Source organism: Nannospalax galili, unplaced genomic scaffold, assembly GCF_000622305.1.
Source record: "Nannospalax galili isolate Female #2095 unplaced genomic scaffold, S.galili_v1.0 scaffold364, whole genome shotgun sequence".
In the NCBI taxonomy this organism is placed as follows: Eukaryota; Metazoa; Chordata; class Mammalia; order Rodentia; family Spalacidae; genus Nannospalax; species Nannospalax galili.
Genome location: NW_008352752.1, coordinates 4,189,468 through 4,203,903, shown reverse-complemented (window position 1 = coordinate 4,203,903; position 14,436 = coordinate 4,189,468). Strand labels below are relative to the sequence as shown.

The following is a 14,436-nucleotide window of genomic DNA, read 5'->3' as shown; positions in this document are numbered from 1 at the left end:
TTAAGTTGTAGTCAGTCATCACCCTGTGGTGATAGCTGGTCTGGCATAACCTCCTTTGGTTGCTAACTGCATCTCTGAAGACCTTGTCATGTGCTCAGCCACTCCATGTGACAGCCTCAGGGGCAGCTGAGGGAATTCCTCACCAGCTCTGGTAGTGCTCTCCCAGCTCTAGAGCAGAGTCTATATGGGCAAACTGACAGAGCTAGAGAAAAATGCAATCCTTGTCTGAAGTTTCTTTCTAGCGGGACAATGCTGGCTGGAAGAGGTGACGACCAGGAGTGAACTCAGGGATGGTTCTCCTTCTGTGTTCTGCCCTTCACACTGGAGCCCCTCAGCTGCCTCCAGGTTAGCCAGCAAATTATCTCAGGGAACATCTACTGGGCACAGATGGGCTCTTAGATACCTGTTCTGTGGCTGCTTGGCCTATTTGGGGGTCTCCTCAGGCAGTGCACCCATCTGTTTTCAGGGACAGCTGCTCCTTGCATCAGAGTCAGCATTTCAAAGTGTATGGTATGTGGGGGCGGGGGACACCCATCTTTCCTGATCCTTTAGCTTCCCAGCCTACAAAGCCAAGGGGGCAGTCACTGTTATCCTTTAAACACTGAACTTTGAATCCTCTTTGGAGCCTTTCAGAATCCTTCCTTGAAACAACTGGAGATAGGCCTACTCCTAATCCTATGGGGTCCAGAGATAAGCCCAGATACTTAGTTACTGTTAAATTAGTTCAATGTGCTCACCTCAACAGATACATTTTGATGAAGACCAGGAGGCCAGTTTGCACAAACTCCTCAACAACATGTGGAAGCCCATTGAGAGCTGGGGCCCTAGAGGGACCCCTCTTTTTTTACCTCTGGTAAAGGCCTCTTGTGTGCCCCTGGGAACTGCAGCCTGCCCAAAGTCCATCCTTGGCTTGGGACATTTTAGGGAGGGATTTGTGGTTTCCTGGGGCACCTGAGAGCATATCCTTTTTTTTTTTTTTTTTTTTTTTGATCTTTTTGAGACAGGGTCTCCCTGTAGCCCCAGCTGGCCTGGACCAGGCTGCCCTTTAACTCAGAGAGATCCGCTAGCTTCTGCCTCCCAAGTGCTGGGATTAAAAGCGTGTACCACTTTGCCTGGCTCAGAGAGCATATTCCAAGAGAGGAGTTTGTGAGCTCCAGTGGGCATCTCCCTCAGCCTCAGCCCCACAGATTCCTCGCCCTGTGAAGAGGGTCAGACCAGCAAAGGCCTTAAGTGCTGCCCTCCAAGGTGTGGGACTCAGGACAGAGGCCTCTTGGCCAGATCTACAGGAAGTACTAGATCTTCACCCCATCTTTAAAAACATATTTTATTATTTTTATTTTATGTGTATGAATGTTTTGCCTGCATGTACATAGGTGCACCCATGTCATGCAATGCCTGTAGAGGTCAGAGGGGGCGTCGGATCCTCTGGAACTGGAGTTATGGACAGTTGTTAGCTGCCATGTGGGTGCTGGGAATCAAACCCAGGTCCTCTACAAGAGCTGCCAATGCCCTTAACCACTGAGCCATCTCTCCAGCCCCTCCACCCCATCTTAAACAGGTTCTCAAGCAAGGTTAGAGGTGAGACCAGCTTATCAAGGCTGGGTTTTGTGACTCTTGGCAAGCCCTACTACCTCTCAGAACATCAGTCTCCTCCCTCATTAGTAGGGAGCTAGATAATCCCCCTAGTCCAGTGCTCTGAGAGTCTGGGAAGCAGAACTGAACCAGGTCTCTTCACTCCATCCAGGATTGCCAAAACGTTGACCCCAACCCCCCAAAGAAGAGTGGGCCACTGCCAGGAACTGTCTTTATTCCTTGCTTTCCCACCCAGAGTCCCCAGAATGGTAACAAAAATAGCACAGAAGCCACATCTCTCCGGGGCCTGCTTTAGGGATCCAGGCAGCCAGCTGGCCAGCATGCCTGCCTGTGAGAATACTTCCCTTGGGCTGCATCAGAAGACAAATTTGCTGAGTTCTCAAGACTTCGGCCCACTGAAGAGCTTTGTACAACACCCCAGGGAGGCATGCCTACGTGTTGACAGTGCATAGAGGCAAAGACATGTCTTTCTAAAATAAAGCCAAGCCCCACCTAGGAAAGATGGGGTGAAAAGCAGTTCCCAGACATGCAGGGCTAAGGAGCCCATGAAAAAGGAGGCAGTCCCTCACATGGGTGGGAGCAAAGGGCAGGTAAGATGAAGGCACAGAAGGGGTCACAGGGCCTTCACCAGAGTCAGCAGGCAGCAAGGACTCAGCAGTGGGGCCCTAGACTGGAGAAGCCAGGATGAGAAAACACCAGCATCTGCCCAGGTGTGGGCTTATGGAATGCGGCTCCCAAACAGGAAATGGTGCACTGCCAAGATAGAGGTCAAAGGTACACAGAGAACTATGTAGTCAAGATGGCGCCTGGGACTTGAAGCTACCACCACCATCCTTTTGGGGAATTTCAAGAGGAGGAAGGCTTCTGCTCTCCTATGGCTCACATGGCAAGTGACCCAGCTGAGCTTTTACCCTCTTCTCAGGTATGAACATGGGTTTTGTGGTTTTCTTAGTACCTTTGGATAGCTGGGTCTCTTCCTGGGGGCACCTTAGCCATACGAAGCTGGGCTGGGCTCTAGCCAGTTGAAGGATCCCTCAGCAGGTCCGAAGCTGTGAGCCGCCTGGAGAAAAGATACCCACCTCCTGCTCTGTGGTTCTCAAATCTCGAGAGACCTGCAGCTGGCCAGCCTGGGTGAGAATGGCTGTGTCTGGAGGTCTGAGGGGTGCAGAAGCCTGTGCACCAGCATCCCCCAGATGAAATTAGGACAAACCACATCAGCCCACATGTTCCCATGTGTCTAACAGTGCTAAGCCAAGTCTGTGGCCTGGGCCAGTGCCATTCCAGAAGAGAACGGGCATTACAGCCAGCTGTTGAGCTGGATGGTAGAGTTGGCGAACAGTACAGTACCCAAGGTGGGCATGTGGAAGGTTTCCGGTACTTTGGATTAAGACAGGATGCAGTGGTCTGAAATTCTTCCAGTCAGACTGAGTCAAAAGCACATCTTAGTAACAAGAATGTGTCCTTGTTTTGTCACATGAAGGTCAGTAGACACTGGCCCAGGAGAGGGCAAGGCCAGCTTGATGTGAGGGGTAGAGGAGCTGCTATCCACATGGGCTACATGGGCTGCAGCCAACCTGCTCCTTGTGCCCCTCAAGTGAAGTAGCGACAGGGTGTGGAGTCAATGTCGCAGTACGGGGTGCACCGAAGGTCTCCATATGATCTGAGAGAAGCAAAGACACTGGTCAGGGTAGAGATAGCACGGTGGACAGGAAGTTCCTGTCTAGCTGTGAGGGAAAGGCACATTCTAAAAGGCCACCTCTGGTGACTTGTGGTCCAACTGCATCAAACTACTGTATCTCTCACTAAGGGCTGAGGATTCTTTGTTTTAAATTTTATTATTTTTGTTATATTTTTAATGTGTATGAGTGTATTGCCTACATGTACGTAAGTGCACCTGCGTCAGGCAGTGCCCACAGAGGTCAGAAGAAGGCATCGGATTCCCCCAGAACTGGAGTTACGGATGGTTGTTAGCCACTATGTGGGTGCTGGGAATCGAACCCAGGTCCTGCAAGAGCGGTCAGTGCTCTTAACTGCTGGGCTGTCTCTCTGGCCCCAGAGTCAAGGGTTCTAATGAAAGCTTTTCTGTCTTATTTGGGGGTATAGAGCTCAGGGATGTTGAGTCAGGTCTCTGGAGTTTTTTACCATGAGCTATGGCTGAGGGACCAAGGTGAAATGAATGGTCTGCCCTGTTCCCAATACAGCATCTATGAGACAATCAGGCCCTGATCAGGGTCTAGTGCCATCTAGAGGTCACTCAGTATGGATGCCATTTTCTCCTGTGCAGTATTGGCCTGGTGTAGCTGTTGAGCTCTTAAAACATGGCTCGTGTGACTGAGAACTGAATTAAAAATTCTAATGGTTTCAAACTTGAAGTAATGGGTGCTGGTGTGTTAAACTGCAAACCCAAATGAGAATCCCAAGACTGTCTTAGCCACACAGATTCACAAGGACCCCTTGGAGGCTTCTGGAGATTAGGGGAGGGCCCCTAGTAAGTCAGTGTATAAGCCCTGGGCTCTGCCCATCCCTGAACTCCATGTGAGGCTGTTAACACTCCACATCTCCATGGAGCCATCAAGCAGCTCAGCCAGGCCAGCTCTGCAGATGCCTGTTAGAAGCCTTCCCTAGTTCAGACATGGAGAGTGTACACAGACACACATATGTAGTGAGGTCCTGGCTAAGCCTATCAGGCATGGCTTCTGGGGGGTGACTGGAGGTGTGCAATTCCCACAGCCTGGTTGAATGCTGATCTATGTTGGAGAGTGAGTGTTGAGGAAACTCCTGAGAGTATGGAATGGATGTAACTGAGACAGGTATGGGATCTATTTCTCACCTGCCGAAGGCCTGCCAGAAGGAAAGTGCTGGAAGCCAAAGTTGAGGATATTAGATTCATGAGGGACTCAGTGATCTAAGAGGCCAGCACATGTGCTGTGGAGCCAGAGGAAGGGCAAAACATTGGCAATGGGTGGTTGGGAATGGGCTCCCTAGAATACCCACCACACAACTGGTTGTGTGAAGATGAGGCAAGCACAGCGCCATTTTGCACAGGAAGGTCACATTCTGGGCACAGGGCCAGAGGTCCTCAGGTAGCTTCAGAGGCCAGGACATTAGCACATGTTAATACAGACTAAGGATTCTCAGAGGTAACTAGAGGGGTCCTTGAAGGGAGTACATTTTTTGGAGGGGATATGAGCCAAAAATTAGATATTTTCCCTCCTCCTCTTCCTCTTCTTCCTCTTCCTCCTCCCCCACCTCCACCTCCTCCTTCTTTTTTGGTCTTTTTTGAGACAGGGTCTCCCTGTAGCCCCAGCTGGCCTTGTAAGTCATTATGTAGACCAGGCTGACCTCAAACTCATAGAGATCCATCTGCCTCTGCCTCCCAAGTGCTGGGATAAAAGGCATGCTCCACCATGCCTGGCTCCTTTTTCTTTTTTTTCTCTTTTGGTCTTTTTGAGACAGGGTCTCCCTGTAGCCCCAGCTGGCCTGGAACTCACTATGTAGTTGAAGCTGGCCTGGAACTTCCTAAGCCTCCCAAGAGGTAGGATAAGAAACATGAGCCACCACAGCCCCAGCTGGCCTGGAACTCACTATGTAGACCAGGCTGGCCTTTAACTCACAGAGATCCACCTGTCTCTGCCTCCCGAGTGCTGGGATTAAAGGCGTGCGCCACCACACCCAGCTTCCTTTTTCTTTTTGAAGAAATTTTTATTTATTATTATGGTGTATATGATGTGTTTATGTGGTGTTGGGTGTGCATGTGCCACTGTGTGTGCACATGTGAAGGTCAGAGGACAGCTTTGTAGAGTTGGTCCTCTCCTTCCACCTTTACATTGGTTTTGAGGATACAACTTAGGTCACTAAGCCTATATGGCAAGTGCCTTTACCCATGGAGTCATGGATCTCCTTTTCCTTTTCTGTGGAGTTGGGGATTGAGCCTAGGGTCTCATGTATACTAGGCAAGCTCTCTATTACTGAGCTACATATTAATGTTGGTCTGATCTCACTTAATTTGTGGGAGCTGGATAGTGTGTTCCAGGAATTCAGCTGGGTAGACACAGGAGTCTGCGAAATACCCTCACACTGTTTGTTGCCCTTCTCTGTATTTCCTCCCAGGCCACAGCCCAGTAACTACCAGGGAACACCAGCAGACTTGGAGTTTGCTGGTCTTCCTGGGCTCAGGATGGGGCTATGGGCTGTCTATGTTCTGCCCGAGGCCCCTAAGGGAAATCAGCGGAGGGAGGATGTTGTAATATTTCAGAGGTCTCCCTACCCCGGGAGATAGGTCTCGCATGTCAGGTAACCAAAGTCAGAGCCATCACAGTCTTCCACACCCTCATGCCGGTGACTGTCTCCACAGTAGGCCCGGTGACAGTCTAGGGGGACACAAAAAAGGACAGGCCCTGAGAAGAGGCAGAGTGGAACAGGCTTGCATCTACATAAGGATACTGACCCAGAGAAGCCCCTAGGGCACTGTGGCACTGTGTCCACTTGAGAACTGATCTCTGTAAAGCTTGAGACTTACCAGGGACTGCCCTACAGTCCTTAAGTGTCATACTGACACACCCTGAAACAAGAATAATGGGACCAGGGGTTGGAATGATGGCTCAGAGGTTGAGAGCACTTACTGCTCTGCATAGTATCAGGAGTATCAGGGTTCAGTTCTCAGCACCCGATTAGTGGCTCATAACCACCTGTAACTCCAGTTCCAGTGGATCCAATGCACTCTTCTGGCCTCTGAAGACTCATACACGTACAAGGTACATACCAATTCATGTAAGCACACATACACATAAAAATTAAAATTTTATTTTTCTTAAATTTTATTTATTTTAATGTGTATGAGTGTATTGTGCCTACAGGTTTGTAAATGTACCCAGATCATGCAATGGCCACAGAGGCCAGAAGAGGGCATCAGATACCCTGAAATCGGAATTATGGATGGTTGTGAGCTGCCATGTGGGTGCTGGGAACCAAACCCCAGTCCTCTGCAACAGCAGCCAGATCTCTTAACTACTGAACCATCTTTCCAGGCCCTCCCCCCAATAAAAAATTTTAAAAGGATATTTTTAATTAAAAAAAAAAGAATAATGGGACCAGAGCTCAGTGTAACAGGCACAGGAGCCTCTGCCATTATCTGTAAAACTGGGACCTTGGCGTTGCTTCCCCCTCACAGAACAGAGCCACTGTGAGCTTAGGAGACTGGAGCATCAGACCCCAGTGAGGGAGCATGATTACTCCCCTGTCAGCAAAGAGCTAGGGGGTGGGGGTCAGGGCTCATCCTGTGTCCCTGAGGGGCCATGTGACTTCCATTCTGTGTCCCTCAGGGGCCATGTGACTTCCATAATGACATCTATCCTCACACAAGGAGTAGGATTTTACTGATTGATCAACTGATACAGGGTCTCATTATATAGCAAAGGGTGGCCTTGGACTTACAGTGATCCTCCTGCTTCAGCCTCCCAAGTACCGGGATCACAGAGGTATGCCACCATGTCTGGCTTCATCCTTGTTTTTAGAGGACTATAGAGATACTGCAAGCTTATTCTGATTGTGACAGTTCTTATTTTAAGGGCTCCAGGAAGGCCTGGAACCCCAGGGGCTGCCATCCAAGAGTTGTCAGGGCTCCAATGTATATACACTGAGAGACAGTAACAGCCTCCCCTGCCACCCAAGCCCACTCTTGGCTCAGCTTCATCCTTAATGCTGCCATCTTTCCCCAAGCTTCTGTGAGCAAGGACAGCAACTGTATCCACATCCTCCCAGCCCTGCCCTCCACAAACCAAGTTGTGATGGTGGATGTGCACTGACCTGAGCCATACCTGACAACACCCACATACAGCAGCTTCAGGGATCTCTGAAGAACCTGAGATGCCAGGACATCAAGCCTCTTACTGGTGGATGTGCACTGACCTGAGCCATACCTGACAACACCCACATACAGCAGGGATCTCTGAAGAACCTGAGATGCCAGGACATCAAGCCTCTTATAGTCAGGAGAGACAGGCTCAGCTGGAAATGACTCTGCCATCATCTTTGCTGAGCTGGGTCTCAACCAGAGCTGGTACCCGAACTCTGTTCTGACTTTGAAAACCATATCTCTACCTCATTCCCTACTCTGGTCACTTGGCTTAAAAAAATAAGAGTGAGCCATCTAGGGTCAGGCCTTGGCAGCAACAAAAGTGCCCATAGGCAGGGCTGGCTGCCCTGCTTCTGCTAACAGGGCTTGTATCTAGGGTCTACCTGGGAAAGGAGTTCTGATTCACGGTCACAGCCTCTCCTTCCTGTCCTTCTCTCCTGTGTACTCAGTGAGGGTCCACTGCCTTCATCTTCTGAGCTTGGAATATGGGTTTGCCAAGAAGTAGGACTTGGAGGAAAGAGGGCCTTAGGCAAGGAAGGCCTCTCTGGGAACAAGACCCTGAACACCCAACCTGTTGACATGCTTTAGAGGTGGAAGAATTAGCATGTGGCTAGGAATTAGGAAGTAGGTACCCAAAGCAGCCTGGGTACATTGTCTCTTGCCCTAGCACAGCCTCAAACCATCACAGCTGGTGACCAGGGCTTGGGCTCCCCACGTCCCTGAATGGTTAGGCTTCAGGTTCTCCCATTTGGGCCTCACTCACCAATGCAGTCGTCACCCACATCATGGTTACCATCATCACACTCCTCCCCGGGCTGTAGGACTCCATCCCCACAGGTGCCATGCTGGTCTATCGTGTAACCCACAGGGTAGAAAGGAGTCAGCTGGTCAAAGAAACACACAGTCTTTAACGGGGGTAGTGTGCCCAGGTAGCCACAGGGCAGGAAGGTTGCTGGCAGACAGATGCTCTGGGCCCAGGGGGCATCCTGTAGCTTCCTTTGAGGGGTGGGAGAGGCAGTCCTTCCCACAGGGGATTCTTTTAGGATAGGGCAGCAGAGGGTTGCTTAGAAAAGGAATGAGGGAGGATGCATAACCCTTCCATGAAGGCACATGGCAGACACTCTGTCCAGCCCCAACTGTCTTGCCCTTCCCTCCTCTAATGGGAATGTTCCTTTCCTGAGAGAGGACAGGAGGATGGCATCCCAAGGGCCCCGCCCCCAGGTACCTGGATTGGGAGCCAGCCAAGGCTGTCCTTGAAGTACAGAGATCGCTGGTCTCTACGGAAGGCAATGGCATTCTGAGTGTTCAACCTCTCAAGCTCCTCCTGGTTGTTGACCACAAAAATCTGCCAGAGAACACAGCAGTAAGGGTCCAGAGAAGCTTCCCCATAGGACAGAGACAGCTGGAGGAGAAGACTCTGTTTGGGTTGGGTAATCATGGAAAGGACACTGGCACACTGCTTCTCAATGGACAGGAGTGTCAGGAGTCCCAAACCAGCCCAATCTAGTTCATAATGCATAAGTTTGAAATGAAACTATCAATGCTGATTTAACATGTTTAAATGTTTTTTATATGTTCCTAATACTTGAAAGATGATGCTGTATGTATTTTTTAGTTAAAATTTTTTATGTGTATTAGTGTTTGTGTGCATGTATGTATGTGTATCATGTGCATGCAATGCCTGCCAAGGCCAAAAGAGGGCATCAGATACCCTGGAAATGGAGTTACAGACAGTTGTTAGCTGCCATGTGGGTGCTGAGAACTAAATCCCAGTCCTCCCAAGAGCAGCCGGTGCTCTTAACTGCTGAGCCATCTCTCCATCCCCTAGGTAAGTAACTTGATATCTGGAAATGACTCTTTAAAAAAATGATCATACTTGGGGCTATGGCTGAGAGGTTAAGAGGACCTGGGTTTAGTTCTAAGCACCCACATGGCAGTTAACAACCTTCTGTAACTCCAATTCTAAGGGATCTAATGCTCTCTTTTGGCCTTGGCAGGCAATGTGCACATGTGGTGCACATTCATACACACAGACAAAGCACTCATACACATAAAATAAAAATAAATAAATAAAATAATGATTATACACAAAGATGAGTGGTACTGGGCACTGAATTCAGGGCATGCTAGGCAAGCACTCTACTGCTGAAACTACATCCTCTGCCCAAGTACAATACTTTTAGATAATATAATCAACCATATCAAAGTTAGTCTTCAAAATAAAAATGAACAATTTGGTTTTCTTTGGATTTTCCCCTACTTTGCAATTTCCTATAATGAGTGGGTAGTCAGGGTAACAGGGAAAGTGAATTTGAATAAAGGATATCACAAAGGCCTGAGAGGACCAGGTAGAAAGCATTCTCAACATCTACCCAGACTGTGCCCGGGAAAGTCTTACCGCAGGAACTCGCAGAGAGCTGGGTCCATACACAGATTCCCCATAGGAAGGGTTATTCACATTTGCAGGGGGTCCACAAAGACATCTTCCTGGAGGCCCCGGAAATCCTCTTTCCCCTTTGAGTCCCATTACAAGTTGTCCTGTGAAGCCACAGAGTGTTGTGTTACTAGAGCCAAACAAGTCAGGAGATAGGAACAACCCATGCAAAAGTGCAAATCCATGGTGCTTCAGGGTGTGGAGGGAGAGGCTCAAAGCCATGGTGTGGCCGAGATATGGAGAGAAACAAGAGCAGGAGAGTGTCCCCTCACTTGTGCCCTGGAGACAGACAAGATATCTGATTCTATAGCGGCCATAGTGAACCATGAAATAACGACTCTCAGAAAGACAAAGGGTTCATGGGACCAGAAGCACTGAGTGACACAAAGTGGAGGCTGAACCAAACTAATGGGCATCTGTTGTTTATCTCTGGATTTCCCTGTTGTACAAAAACAATGCTCTATTTGTGACCATTATCAAAGGGGTCTTCTTGCAGATGAATCTGCTGCTGGTGGAAAACTTTTACTGTTTAAAAATTTTTAAACTGCATTTATTTATTTATTTATTTATTTATGAGAGAGAGAGAGAGAGAGAGAGAGAGAGAAGGGGGTGCTGTGCCAGGGCACACGTGGAGATAAGAGGACAGCTTTCATGAGTTGGCTTTCTCTTCCTACCATGTGGTACCTAGGGACGAAACTCAGATCATCAGCTTTGGTAACAAGTACCTTTGCCCACTGAACCATTTTGCCAGCCCAACTTTTATTATCTTTTATGTTTGTTATGTAGGAGATATTTACAGAGGAATTTCTGGATGTGGGTTCTTTTATTTCTCCTGGAAGAAAACATTACATTTATAAATGCTCAGTGTACTTACTCTCCTATGGTACTGAGAAAAGTCAGGACATATCCTGAAAAGTATTGCCAGCCCATCATCCATAATTTTTTTTCTAGTTCTGGGGATGGAACCTAAGGCCTTTGCATATGTTAGATAGTACTCTTCCACTGAATCACACCCCAGTCTTGGACATCCATAATTTTAAAAGTTTTCAAAATGTTTCCAGTGTGCACTAAGACAGACTCACTGACCTAGGAAATGGTGTGCACACAGAACATCTCTCCATTTTTGTTAGCTTGACACAAACCTAGACATACCCGGGAAGTGGGGGTCTCAATTGATAAACTGCCTCCATATGACTGGCTTGTGGACATGTCTGTAGGGCATTTTCTTCATTGCTGATTGAGGTAGGAGGGCCCAGCTCACTGTGGGCAGTGCCATCCCTAGGCAGGTGAGTCTGGGTTGTATAAAAAGGTGGCCGAGAAAGCCAAAGAAAGCCAGTAAGCAGCATACCACCATGGTCTCTGCTTCGGTTCTGGCCTCCAGTTCCTGCCTTCCCTCAGTGATGGACTGTAACCTGTAAGCTAAAATAAACCCTTTCTTCTCCAAGTTGCTTTTGGTCATGATGTTTATCACAGCAACAGAAAGCAAATTAGGACACCCATCAAAACCTCTTCCTCATCCTCCATGCCTCTCTTCCCCAAGGGCCCCTTAGGTGCTTGCTGCTCTGGGATTAAATATCAGAGAAGCCTTCCCACATCTTCTCATGCTGTCACATCTGCTGAGGTGCAGGTTCTTAGTTCCTATGTCTGTTTGTCACAGTACTCTGCTCTGCTCACAAGTCTGCATATTGTAGGACTGTTCCATCAAGGTCTCTCTTCCTGCAGAATGTAAGCATTATAAGGCCAAGGCCAGAGCTTGACCCAGAGTTGGAACAGAGTACATGTTTGGTGACTGAATGATTAGTTGGAGAGAAAAGGTCTTTGGAAAAGACAAGAAGTCATAAACTGCTGGGCAGAAGCCGTTCAACAGGAAAAAGAGGACGGTGTGGAACTGAAATGAGACCGTCTATCATGTGTCCCTCCCCCTTGGACAAAAAAGGAGCCCAGCTGGTCCTTGCTTTCAGGCAGTTCAGCTGGGGCAGCCAGGAACTGGGAATGAGTTTGTAGATCCAGAAAGAGCAGGAAATAAAGTAGCCCCAGGGAGGATCTGGTCAGGATCACAGTGAAGAGGCCACACATGGGGGAGGGACCCAGGGGAATGACCCCACCTCCTTAAATCCTCCTCAGCAGGCTCACGGTTGGTTCCACATCAGAATGCTGGCTGCAGGAGGGGTGGGAGACCTGTCAGCATCTGATGCCAAGTTATGGCTCTAAGAAGGAATAGGAAGTCTACGGGAAGAGCCCCAGTCTTCAATCCTGATATTTTCAGAAGACCCCAAAGAGACAAAGATACTACCAGCCCAGGAATTTCTTGGGTAAACACCAGAGGAGCATGAGGAATTTCTACCTGGAGAGGTGGGAGTGCTCTGTCATGAGGAGTAGAGGGGTGTTATTAGAGCAGCCTTCTGGAAGGTTCTGTGACCCCATAATTCCTGCAGAACCATAGTCTCAGAAAGAGTTGGGGATTTTTTTCAGTTATTCAGCTAATTAGTGGTATGGCTGAGATTTGAATTCATGCTTGACCTGACCCTGCCATTCAAAAATAACTCAAGTATACAGATGCTCTCAGGAAGCTGCAATTCCCAGGTACCATGTTGATTCACTTATGCCCTGTCTGGGTGCAGGAAAGAATCAGCCAAATTTGTAATTGCATTATTGCAAATTACATCTGAAAGGCATTTTGCCTTTATTCCCTTCTCACTCCCCAACCCCTCTTTCTCTGTAACTTGAGTAATTAAAAAGCTCCCACCCTCTCCAGCTCATCCAGCACCAGCTGGCCCCCATAGTGCTGAGCAGAACCTGAGTTAGCCTCCTGACAGGACGTGGCGGGGTGCCTGCTGCCACCACTGCAGTTTCCCGCTGCTTCTGCTTCCTCCCAGCTGTCAGAGGGCATCCATCATCCTGCCAGTTTCTTGCCAGGCTGTACTGAAGGGCATAGCAACCCGAACTCCCCCACCTCAACCTCACTGTCACCCCTGTGGTGTGAGGACCTTGCTCTTCATTTTATCCAGGAGCCTCTTGTGAGGAGCTAGTCAGGAGAGGGGAATGTGGAGAAGGCAGAGGAAGCAGTATGACAATCTTGAGGCTGTGTGGGGCTTTTAGGAGCCACAGACGGAATCTGGACCACAGAGGCCACAGTCAGTTCTGTGACCTTGCAGAAGCTCAAGGTTCTTAGACAAAGGAGGATTGGGATAAACTAGGGGACTTTAACATGTGCTCTTGGAGCCCAAGGACATCTCAAGATGGATTTAGGGCAGGGCAAAGGATTCATTTTCTTCCTAAGAATGGCTTTGTGGGTTTTGTTTCTTTCTTTCTGAGACAAGGTCTAAGCTGGCCTTAGAACTTTCCATCCTCTTGCTGGGATAACAGGCTGGGTCATGATACCTGGAAAGTCTGGGGCTTTTATTAGATTCCCAAAGGTCCCCCAGGGAGTCACTCGAGGCCTGTTCCAACTCTGGATGATTATCCAACTGGAATTAAACACAGGGATGTCCCATCTGAACGCTCTGCTTCCAACCCCGAGACTTTCACTAAGAGCAAGGAGACTGCCCCACTCTCCTCCTTGTCCTCTTCAGCTCTGGCATTCTGGGTGGCTCCACAAAAAGGAAGCAACGCAAAGGGAAGGTATAGGGAGGGAACATCGGTCTGAAGAGATGACCCTGTAGGGACCGGTCTCTGTGTATTCTACCTACCAGAACTAGGTGACTGTTAAAGTGGTTGGGATGCAATCTCCAACACTGACTGGACAAAACATGGCCTTCTTAGGAACTGCCCACAGACCCCAGGCCCCAGCCTTCTTGCCTAACCCCAGGCCCAAGCCCAAGAGGAAATCCAAGGTTAGGTGAGGACAAGGCTTTACAAAGACGGATAAACACAACAGGACCATTAAGGTCTCAGTTTGCCAACAACCTCCTTATGCATCTAACACCCCATTTTCCACCCCCACCACCTGTTTTTGAGCCGTTGCACACTCCAAGGCCCAAGAGAGTCCTCTCCATAGGCAAGGCCAGGTTTCTGTCCTGCTGTCAGTCTCTGGTTAGCAACTCATGACCATGGGGTTCCAGGGATTCCCAGTCTTGGAAATGTGATGCCCAAGCACAGATTGAAGGCAGTGGTCCTCAGACATCCATGGACCATGAACTTGGATAACAGGTGGACAAAGAGGGGATCAAAGGTAGGAGGGACCTTTCCCAATATTTTCCTCTCATTATTCACCAGGATCATCACTCAACACTTTTGTGGCAGTTGGAAAGGCAGAGAAAATCCAAAGAATGCCTAAGATTGATTCTTTCTGGCATCTCGACAGGTTGGAGTCTGAGTCTCCTTTCATTCTGTTTAAACAGAATGGGATTATTTCTTGCCACCCTATGATGCAGCAGCAAGCATGTTCCCTTAAACATGGTTCCCAGTACACTGTGGGATTTTTAAATGTTTCCATTTTCTTAAGAAAAAAGTTGTAATTAGAAGTGTGATTCCTTTTATATAGCTGATGAACCTGGAAAGGCTGTCTTTATGCAGGTCATGTACTCAGAAGGCTTACATTGAGCTGACAAAGGAC

General features: G+C 48.7%; 1 protein-coding gene across 2 annotated transcripts in view; it reads right to left on the bottom strand.

Moving 5' to 3' along the window:
* Positions 1-2,442: 2,442 nt before the first annotated feature.
* Positions 2,443-14,436, bottom strand: part of Colq (collagen like tail subunit of asymmetric acetylcholinesterase) — a 61,390-nt gene continuing 49,396 nt past the window's right edge. For both annotated transcript variants that reach the window (XM_008849978.3, XM_008849979.3), the window contains exons 13-17: positions 9,846-9,985; positions 8,673-8,792; positions 8,211-8,331; positions 5,861-5,963; positions 2,443-3,253 (exon numbers count right to left, since the gene is read on the bottom strand). In XM_008849978.3, the coding sequence (XP_008848200.1) occupies positions 3,184-3,253; positions 5,861-5,963; positions 8,211-8,331; positions 8,673-8,792; positions 9,846-9,985 (554 nt within the window). In that variant the 3' untranslated portion in view covers positions 2,443-3,183. The remainder of the gene's footprint in view (positions 3,254-5,860; positions 5,964-8,210; positions 8,332-8,672; positions 8,793-9,845; positions 9,986-14,436) is intronic.